Genomic DNA, 11,209 nt, shown 5'->3' with positions numbered 1-11,209 from the left:
AAAGGCAAGACTGTCTAAAGAACCCAAGATGGGATCTCACTACTCACTCCCTATTTATGTATTTGTGAGAACAGGAACAATAAACGTAGATCTTGTGGGGAAAAAAAAAAAAATGTAACAAACAGAGTTCATTCAGTACATTGTGTTATTCTTGACACTCTTCATAGGCACGAATGTATCAAGCAAATAAGAAACAAAAACACTAGAACAATCAAAACAATCATGCTTTATGCATACTGCACTAAAATCAGTAACAGCCTTATTGTTAAGTCCTACATTTAGCACCATTTTTGTATCTGAACACTCTGAGAAAGCAATCATACATTCTTTTAAAAAAGGAACTTGTATGGAATATGGACACGAGTGCGCTTGGGAGAAGGATGGGACGGATTCATTTTTGAGTATTTATTTTATATCGTGCTATGAATGCTGCTGTGGCATCTTCCGATGCGTGACTGTTGTAATTTTTCCTTGCATTAAAATTGAAAACACACAGCAAACCAGCAAGATTAAGTCACTTAATCTAGCACTCGTTTATCCACAAAAAGAAAATACAAGGGAAAGTTAAAAATGTGATTTCTCTTCAGCAGATCCAAAAAATTTCATTAAGAGGCAATAAATTTGCCTTGTAAATTTCTTTAAGTAGTTACTAATTACCATCCCAGCCCTCCTACCGGTAAGCGGGTAACAAAGGAGAGTGTACAGGCAACATACTATGGCATTTATTATTTACAAACCTTGAGATACAGAAACAAGGCAGCCCTTTAGTTACTGTTCATAAAAAAAATTATGAAGCACTGGCGTTTTCTTAATATGAAGACACAACCAGACAACTATCAGCAAACTGTCCAGTCATACAACACATTCACACATCTCTCACCCCAAGCACAGTAAACTTCGTATTTCATAGTAGGCAGGAGGAAGAGAGAAAAGCTCTAGAAAGTGAAAGGGTTAGATATACAGTGAGTTTTCTAATCATATTCCAGGCATGTACAGTACTCTCTAAAATTCACTGCCATTAACAGGATGCTATCTAAACCCAGCTGGTAACAAGCTCTCCATTCCTTCTGCCTGTGTCACTAAAGTAACAAAGGCCAATTACCGGAAGAAAACAAATCCTTCCTCATTTCAATCCCAACTTCACCACATTCCTCCAACCTTCCCAACTTCAGAAAACGCAGCTTATGGTCTCCACCAGCAGGGTTTATTTTCAAGCAGATTAAGCTCCACCTTTGCATCAGGTCCGTAAAGTCTTGCTTTTCATCAAAGTGCAGTCAAACCAAAATTGCATCGACAGTACATCATCCCAGCAGAGTCCAGCCAGGTATCCGAGATGGGATCGTATTTCTGTACAGTGTTCAGATAGGATGACCCTGAATGACCTCCAACTACATAAAGGTAGTTATCAATTACAGCTGCACCAACTCCTATCGGAAAGAAAAAAAGAAGTTGCATGATCACCAGGTGTGGTAGCAAGTAGAGCATTTTTGGTCCTAATGGAGCCACCCCCCCTGACACACACCTGAAGGCTGAACAGACAAGTTCTCACAGCCTCTCCTTCTTTGGGCTGTCTTTAAAGAGAACGGGTGTAAATGAAGAGTCCCTCTCTGCTCAGGTCTTACACTCCTTTTTTTACTGTTCTCGCACCCTTTCCTATGACAAAGCAACGCTCTTCTGTCCCCACACTCCTCGTCAGGGAGACATGAGAGGATGCACTACTGAGTCTCAACGTAAAATAAAATGCAATAGAACAGTAACCACAGAATTGCTGAAACTCACTCAAAATCAATGAAAAAATAGAAAGCAGAGTAGAAATACTACTTCATATTATTTTTGTTATAGCTCAGTATTAATATTAACCGGACTGTAACTAAAAATAGAGAAATAAATACTCATTCTTTCACAGAGCTGATGAAGTGATCCTCATTCATAGATGAAGTGCAATGCTCTGTAGACAAGTCATTGCAACTTCACTGCAGCTTCTATCAGGTCAAATGGCAGTTTATTTCTGAACGGGTATCTGAGTTAACTGCTGAGAGTTTTGTATGTCCCTACCTGTTCTGGGTTCCTTCATGGGTCGACACACTGTCCACTGATTTTGATGAGGATCGTATCTCTCAATGCTTGATAAGTGAGACACACCATTGTGCCCACCTACTACAAAAATGAAGCCCAGCATAACACCGACACCAAAGTTTATTCGTTTATCAGCCATTGAAGCGACTGTCTCCCACGAGTTTTTACTTGGATCATAACGCTCCATGCTGCAAATACAAACAAACAACTTGTGAGGCTTGGATTTGAGTGACATTTGAATTTCACTCCACAAGAAATCTGCATTTGTCAGAGGTACGTCTAGTTCTGCCAACCAATATTACCACATACAGGAATAATGCCACACAAAGAAAGAGTGCTTGAGCTGATGGAAAATTCTGCGGCGTGGTTGCTTTGTACTACCCAATGGTAGCGCACAAGAAACTAAAGCCAGTGTTATCACCTCAGAAGCATCAATCACATCCTAGGGTCCTTCCACAACACAAAGCAGCTGGAGGTTCTCAACAGAGTGTTGCCAAAAAGCAGTTTTAACATATTTCATCCTGACACAGGGACTGCAGTTCAGCTGCTTCTCCGATGTCCTCATGCCACTAGCCTGGACCTTCAGGTTACATATTGAAACAAAGCCAGCCTTTTCAAAGCTGGCCTCAGAACTAAAAGCTCTTTCAAGGATGACTGCTGCTATTTATAAAAAAAGCAACTCATGAAAAACTGAACACAATACAGATCTGAAGCATATCTGTTTGGGCAACGCATCAAATCAAAAACTTCCTGGAGGCTTGCCTGAAAATAACAGAGAGAGAGGGAAAAAATGTGGAGAGCATATCCCTCAGGAAAAGCAGTAAAAAGGTTGCTGATCAAAACACTAAGGATAGAAGAGGCCTTCAGGATAAAATGGAAATGAATTACCATCATTGTTGTTATTTTTTTAATCACTGGAGCTGTACAGATGGTCAGAGTCATTAATGCACTCATGGCACGTGGCTATTCCCTGTCCAAAGTGTAGCTTCAGTAGCACGAGGGGGCAGAAAAGAGGGGAAGAGAAAATCAGAAGCACTACAGAGTAGGAGAAAAGGTGCTTAATTACACAGCAGTCAGCTTTCTTTTAATGCTAGAGCTTGTATGACCCTAGTGACTGTATGGCATGGCATATTACTTGCACCCTTGAATAATCAATAAAACCAAAATTATTCAATAAAAAGTAAATTAAATTTAAAAAGGCAAATAATGAAATACCAGATTCTAGTAACTCTACAGGAGCTGCTGGCAATTCCTTTCTGACCGAGGAAGAGCAATGTGGCACAAGGAGTGAGGCTACTACAGAATTTTAATGTCGTTAAGAGCTTTCCCTTTAAAGGTACCAGCTTGATAAAGACATTTCGTATTGCTCCAGTGATAAGCCTTACATTTCCTGAAAGAAGGTTACCGAGTTTACCTTGCAAAGGCTGTGTGCACACTGAGCATTCAACTTTTGGGAACCACTTCTGGCAAGAGCAAAGGCTTGATTATCTTCCTTTTTTTATGGTCTGTGCAACAAGGCTGCGGTGGAATGAGCACCCAGAGGTCCCACAGTAACTCCTGGTACACCTGATCTAATCTGCTACTGACTTTGCTTTGTTTAATCTACTACTAAAGCCGATAGTTCTGTATGGTACAAAGACCGTATGGAGCTAAGAGTGACCACACAGGACAACAGCGCAGCTTAATTATTCCGGGTCAAATTCCCAAGTGAAGAAACCCTAGAGTCAACAGAAAACTTTTAGAGATGGCTTGCTTGTCTATTAAGTATTTCAACTGCTATTACAGTTCATAATTTAAAATATAAGAAATTAAAATAATGTCACATTAAGTTTCATAAAATCCTGTCACAACCATACCAAACAGTTTAACTTATGGCTGGTTTGTATTTCAGTAATTTTAAAAAATTGTTTGCATTTTCCCAATGAAAGCTACTTAGCTATACTCTCCTATTTGGAAACCAACCCTTTGCTTCACAAACTGCTTTATATAAAAGCGTATCAAGTATAAAAAGTAAGTAAAATTAATGACTAGTGCAATGTTGTTATACTACACTGTTAAACAATCAATGCATCCTTTCCTATAAGCAAGATTTTCATTTTCATTCTTTATTCAGCTATTTAGACTTGTAGTTTATTAATTTGCTTCCTGGAGGGACATACAGCCAATTTGTTCCCATTTTAATGAAGAAAAGAAAGTACAAATTATTTCTTTGCATAACTAAATGTGCCTGTCCATCCACAGAGAGCAATGTGGAACAGAACAATTAAAGAGCATGCTGCTACCAGGAAACCTTCTTGTGAACGTAAGGTCTGAAGTAAACCCACTTCTACCCAGGAGCCAGACCAGTAACCGCCATCCTGAACTTTATTATTATCATTAAGACTACTTTAAGATTCCTTCTGAGGTATATATTTATTTTATGTGTATTAAGCATGTGAAAAATCCCATTCAGTTCAAATCAGTATTTTCAATGTTAAAGTTAACCACGCATCCTAGTATTTTGCAAGCTTGAGGTACAAGGATTTACAGAGCTCTGGCACAGTGCTAAGCAAGCCTCTCCCGAGAGCTCAGTAACTGAGGTGCAGCACCACGACACAGACACAAGTACACTACCTTGGAGCCTGAGCAAATAAGCGCACACAATACTGATCTGCTGAGTTAACCAGCTTGGGTGTCTACAAGGTCAGGTGTCTTGCACCACCTTGCTTAGTAATATGCGTATATGTCTTTGTCTTTATCATTTTCCCTTCTTAAGGATTTCAAAAAAAACCAAACAAACCACAACCCAAACAAACCAGCTCCGAGCAGGAACACGTAAAGATAAGTTAAAAATAAAGATTTCCCAGTTGAATTATCAGACTGATACTGCAGAACAAGGATTAATGAGGCCCACTGTGGATTACCAATCTATCTTTTTAATTGGCTGCCAAACACAAACTTAACAGTAAGTTTTGCTGATTTCCAGCTTACGGCATTGAGCTACACACATCAAAAGCACATACCTGTTCATATGGGCAGGACCATAACCACCAATGGCATATATCATTCCGTCCAAGACAGCTGCAGCAAAACAACTTCTTGTTTTGTTCATTGGGGCCACTAGCTGCCATTCCTTCACTTTAGGAATGTATTTCTCTACAGTTCGTAAATAAGACTGCCCATCATAGCCACCTAAGGCGTAGAGCTCTCCTGCCAGAACTACCACTCCCAGAGTACTCCGGCTCTCAAACATCCTTTCAAGAGACGTCCAAGTGTTCGTATCGGGGTCCCAGCACTCCACTGAACTCTCATGCTTTCGGTAACTGATGCCTTGACACACATGGGTTGCAATCCCTCCTACAACATATATTTTCTGGTCTAGGACGCATATTCCAAATTCATAGCGAGGAATGCTAAGAGGTGCCAGGCCTATCCAGGAGTCATTCTGGGGAAAATACATTTCAACACTGAAATAGAAAAACAAAGATTATGTGAGCAAACCTAACTTTCTGCAGCTCTGTGAAGTGCAAATGAGCATTGAGGAAAACAGTCTTAAGATTATTTCATATGTCCCATCCGACATTTGCTGTTTGTTCCAATTGCCTAAATGTAAGCTAAAATCAAATGCCGTTTACTGTTCTAAAGAGTTAAAAACCCAGGGCCTCACAGCACACAGTGCGATGCAGCAACACAGCAAGCAGCCACGGCACCAAGTCCGAGACCTGAAACAATGAATTTTGAAAGTAGAAACCAGGCAGACTACGGGGAAGGCAGGACAGCATCGTGGATAATGCGAGGGAAGACAATACAGTGCTGATGCCACAGCAGCTTTTGGAGGTAGGCTGTGATCGGGGTAAGTTAAAAATACAAACCAAAGGGATAAAAAGGGTAAACTAAAAAAAAAAAAAAGTCAGAACAGCCACAGAGATGGGAGAGGAAGAAAAGGAGAATTAGAGAGAGGGAAGCACATGTCTATATATAAGTACAAACATAGATTTAGAAAGTACAATCTGTAGTTTTGTAAATACATATTTCACATGCACTGTATAATTTAAACAAAATGTCAAACTACTTTGAAAAATCTGTTTTCAAAACACTGCTTATTTGCATTTTCTTTTAATTATACTCAGTGTTAAAATATGTGGGTCTAGCCTAAAGTCTAGTCAATCTACCTAAACAGTTTAGTTAATAAATTACTTAAATGGTTTAAAAGAATATCTAATACACAGGAAATATGATCTGTTCAAAAAATATACAAGAAAATGAAGCCACTGGAGAGCTGATAGCCACGGACTAAGAACGCAGAAGCAGGGACTGCTGAAACACCAGACTGGCTCTTGACAGCAGCAGCCCAGTTAGAAAAGAGCAGTACTAAATATATTCTAAGTAATTTTGTTATCATGAAGCAGCAGCTAACTGTAAGTGAAAAACCAGCCTTTCTGCAAGTACAAATAAGTAGAACAAGAACAGTGGAATTACGGTTTCCTACTTCACAATTTTAATTGTATTATGAATTATTTGTTTAATTATCTGTGACTTTTTTTTTGGTATGTCAAGAGCAATCGTTTAAACTTAAGTATTAACTGAAACAACACTTTAGGAAAGACTAATATGAATAATAAATCTTTGTATGCATTAAAACATGGTTAATAGTAGTAAAGAACATTTTTGTTTTTAAAAAAAAAATCAAAATAATCCAAACTAGATTGGTATGTAATATTGTTACAATCATTGAAGATGCTGTGAAAGAAACAGAGCTGAAGAATATCAGAGGACAACTTTATTCATTCAAACAAACAGATTTTTTATTAAGCACAAACCCCCCTTTATTTTTCAAATCTATAAACCCCACTGTTCCAAGTCCCAAAATCTAGTTTACTATCGATCCCTATTAATGGGAAAGTTAACTTCAAATAGCTTTGACAACATCTCTAAACACAGGGAAAAAGCACATACAGATCTTCCCAGGTTTTTAAGTGTGTGTATATATATGCAAGCATGGAACTGTCACAGAAAAGAATATCTCGGAGTAAAATATTACCCCAGAATTCAGCTGTAGTACCAGTTCGGGTAGTTTGCCTTCACACAGAAAACATTTACTGAGCTGATAAGGGTACATTCAGCATCAAAGCACTACACATGTATGTGTAAGTATGCATATATAGGTAGACCCACATATAGTTTAACTACCATTTCTGGAAATGTTAATGCAATGTTACAAGTAAACCCAACCATACCAGCACAGGGAAGAAATCTCTTTTTCTCTCTATTACATTCCTGTTGCTCACATGATTAGCCTCAGTGATGTACTCCAGTAACTGAAGAGGAGGTTCATTTTGAAAACCGGGTAAAGAAAGGTGGGCAGTTACCTGTTTCTGCCAGCACGGACACAGACACCTACTCAGCAGCAGAGATTAAAGTCATGATTACATTATGATCAAGCATGTGAAATTGCTAAGAATTACCTCTTCGCTCTTCTCTGATTAAGTCTATTTTAATTCCAAGGACTTTTGAGCTATCAGGAAGCGTATTTGTCATGTATTAGGTTAAATTTTATGATTTGATTGTCTGGAATAATAATACATCAGGAAAAGATTATGTAAAATGAAAAGACCTGAAAGGATAAAGAAGTAGCATACAAACTTTTATCAACCAAATTCTCAATCAACAGAATTAAAATGATAAGATTTTATAGCTATTTGTGTTGGCACAAACAAAACCCCATAACATTGAAGATGATTACTCATGAAATCAAAAAGCATTTTGAATTCAGTGTTCGTCCTCGTTCAAAAGAAAAAAATCTACTTAAGAGTTCTTATGAAGGAAAGCAGTAACTACAGTCCTGCAAACCACAGCTCTTCAATGACTGTCTTAATCCCGACCCAGGGCGGTAACAAACATGGATGAACATCACACCACTCAAGTGCTGCAACAACCACAGCTCTTCAATGACTGTCTTAATCCCGACCCAGGGCGGTAACAAACATGGATGAACATCACACCAACACAGTTGTTGTGTGATGCAACAACTTTACTATTACTTACCTTTCCAAACATGCAAACAGTCCAGCTTTTCCTCCTACAGCACAAAGAACTTTAGGCGCACAGCGAGGTCGTGTCATCAACATGGTCTGGTGGGAAAGTCTGTGTTCAGGCATGAAGTGGTATTTTAGGGCCTCATTTAGCAGATGTTTACAAGTATGGTCATCACGAATGAGATGGTTTGCTTCGTATAACCTTGTAAGAAACTTAACACTCAGGAGTGGCAACCGAACGCAATGTAGCAGCTGTGCTAAGTACTTCTGTCGCTCCTGAACATCATATTTGATCCAGGACTCTAGTGCATAAAAAACGGTTTCTTCTGTCACAACATTCAAGCAGTCATTGGAAACAATTTCATCCAATTCAGAATGCGTAAGCTCAAAAAATTCTTCTGTCTGACAAACATCTTCAAAGTTTTGACAAATGTACTTGTTAGCAGCCAAGTAGAGGTCATGGCAGCCATAGGTCTCTGCAAAACGAGAAATCCCGATGCAATTGCCAGGATCAAGCTGGCTTTCAAGAAATGCACAACACTCCTTCACTACCAGTTTGATCTGGAGAAGATTTGCAGCTGGAAGAAGCGACTCTACAGTGTCTTGCGAGATAAACACGGTTCCTGTGTAGGCATACTCCACGATGGCCTGCAGCGCTGCCTCATCAATGCACTGGAACTCCACCTCTGAGTTTTCCTTCTCAGAAAGGTTCCCAGTGAACATGGCTTTGAAGTATGGACTGATGCTGGCAAGCACCACTTTATGGGCATGGATCTTGACATCGCCAACTCTGAGGATAATGTCACAGAGCTCGTGATGTTGGCGAAGGAGGTTCAAGCCTTGCAGAAGCTGTTCAGAATGCAAGTGCGTTAAGTTGGCAAGCATGTAGGTTGGAGACGACTGGTCCATCTGTGACAAACAGAAATTTTAATGCATTACTCAGGGCTTCATTTCAACAGTTTCATTACTCATGTTAGCTAGACATGCCATACATAACATTTAAAAAATATTTTTCCATTTTTGTTTTTATCTTAATTAGGTTTACTACTTTCCAATTTACTTTTTCAATCCTTATGTGCTATGCTTTTTCATGCAAGTTAAATCCAGGACAATCAAATGTTTATTAATAGTGTATGCCATATTAATCTTTGACTTAAAAACCCAACCAACCAAACACACACCACCCTTTTTTTTTTGTTGTTTTGAAGTAAAATGCATATTATCTGAAGCGTTGAATACATGATAGGATTCTACATCAGATATTTGAGAGAACTGGACAGTGACTGAAATAAAAATAGAGATAAATAAAGAATAGAACTGGCTTATTTGAGACAAAGTTTTAAAAGTTCTTAAACTACTTTCTGCTACTCGCCTTGCAGCCTACTTAGTGCCACTGCGGTGCAGCCAAGGCCTGCTGTGCTTCCCCTCCAACCAGTGGTGCAGGCAGGGCCCCACCAGTCAGCAGGGACCAACTCTCTGTTCCCCCTTCCTCGCCCGGAACAGAAGAGTCCCTCCCTCTGCGCAAAGGGGCAAAAAAGACCCACCGAGCCAGTGGGGGCCCTGGGCTGCAGGAACAGAGTGCTGGAGCAGAGGTTACTGTACTCTGAACGGGCAGAGGAGCACAGTAGAAGGGGGGATCCTCGCCTCACCTCACTGAGCGGCTTCCACCATGACAGAAAATCCCCAGTGGACATGCCCTCGCCCTCCAGAGAGATCAGACCCGGGGAAGACTCAGAGCTGGGCCTGCCTCCACCGTCAAGAGGCGAGGGGCAGGAGCTGTGACGTGCTTCCCAGAGTGAGCAAGGGAGCAGGTCCCAGGTGGACGGGCTGAGCATCCTGGTATCCATCACCATTTCCACATCCTCACGGCACCGGCACCTGCCCACTCTTCCCAACATCACTAGTAAGGGCAGAGAGAAGGATCCTTGTTCCTACCTACAGCTCCACAAAACCCCCAAACACTTCTTCCAAAAACTTTTAGTTTGCATCGTGACACTTGAAGGCACTATGATACCTGCTCTAATTTCAGTATCATTAAAATTCACATGGTGCTGCCCACCACTACCTGTTGGAGAAGCAGTTCTGCAGTTCTTTATTCAGACTGAATTATTATACCAGTGAGAGGGTGGAGGGTATGAATGTGTCAGGATCCTGGACCACGAGGAAATATAACTATTGTTCTACTGCAACCATCCAATTTCTGAACTGAAAAGCTGATTTAATTTTGATATGCTAAATGACTACGCAAACTTTAAGATCTCACTTCTTTTATCTTATTGTTAAGAAGTTCACCATTTTTACAGCTTCTTAACTGACATCTCATTTGCAGTAAGCCTACTTACAAAGTGCTTAATCTGAAAGAATAAAATTAGTTGCCAACATTTAAATACAGAACATAATAGCACTGACAGAGAAGTGAAGGCTTACAGCTAGGGATAGAAAACCTCTTACACATTAAAAAATAAGTAAGCTCATCCCTCTCCTATTACAACCCTATACTGGGGGGGGGTGGGGAAATCTAAAAGAAAGTATTCTCACCATATCTGCAAAAGGCAAGATTCCATACAACAACATTTTCCATATAATAACATTTTTGTGGCACAAATTATATGTGTGTGGGGGAAGAGCTGTTCAGCAGCTAAAACACTTTCTTTTCCTTTTGTGTTCGCGCTCAGTTCATAACCTGATTGTACATATACGCAGAAATCATAAAATCACAAGGTAATCACCACATGGAAGGAAAAAGGAATGGTTACAGTTCAGATGCAAAACCTGTAAAACCAGTTATAAACAACTACATTTAAGTTATAAACAACTACATTTAAGTTATAAACAACTACATTTAAGTTATAAACAACTACATTTAAGTTATTCTGCAGAAATAAAACTTTTTGTTCCAACTTGGTAGAGGTGCCTGCTGTTGTATCTTGCATACCTCCTGCAGGGCAATGCTCGCCCACACCACATACTTGCATGTATTTATTTTATTGTTGAGCAAGAAACCAGAAGCTGGAACATTAACCAGCCCTGAAGAACATACGCTAGTCCAACAATTTGTGCTCACAACACAAATCAAATGGTTGCCCCTAGGCTCTGGACTATCAGATCCTTTTCACAGT

At 39.8% G+C, this 11,209-nt stretch overlaps 1 protein-coding gene across 1 annotated transcript; it reads right to left on the bottom strand.

The window, feature by feature from the left end:
* Positions 1–544: 544 nt before the first annotated feature.
* On the bottom strand, positions 545–8,999 carry KLHL28 (kelch-like family member 28). The gene is made up of 4 exons (XM_009578607.1): positions 8,101–8,999; positions 5,079–5,522; positions 2,056–2,264; positions 545–1,427 (listed from the first exon to the last, which is right to left on the bottom strand). Exons 1-4 carry the CDS (start codon positions 8,997–8,999, stop codon positions 1,264–1,266), a joined length of 1,716 nt encoding a protein of 571 aa, XP_009576902.1. The 3' UTR covers positions 545–1,263.
* Between the last annotated feature and the right edge of the window lie 2,210 nt (positions 9,000–11,209).

This window comes from Fulmarus glacialis, unplaced genomic scaffold (genome assembly GCF_000690835.1).
Source record: "Fulmarus glacialis isolate BGI_N327 unplaced genomic scaffold, ASM69083v1 scaffold14740, whole genome shotgun sequence".
NCBI lineage: Eukaryota > Metazoa > Chordata > Aves > Procellariiformes > Procellariidae > Fulmarus > Fulmarus glacialis.
Note: the sequence above shows the minus strand (reverse complement) of the source record. Positions and strands in the feature narration are given on the sequence as shown.

Coding starts and splice junctions, on each gene's coding strand:
- KLHL28 (XM_009578607.1), bottom strand. CDS start 8,999: ATGGACCAGTCGTCTCCAACCTACATGCTTGCCAACTTAACGCACTTG. Junction 5,523..8,100: donor CTGTTTGCATGTTTGGAAAG/GTAAGTAATAGT, acceptor TTTCTATTTCAG/TGTTGAAATGTATTTTCCCC. Junction 2,265..5,078: donor GGTCCTGCCCATATGAACAG/GTATGTGCTTTT, acceptor TTGTATTTGCAG/CATGGAGCGTTATGATCCAA.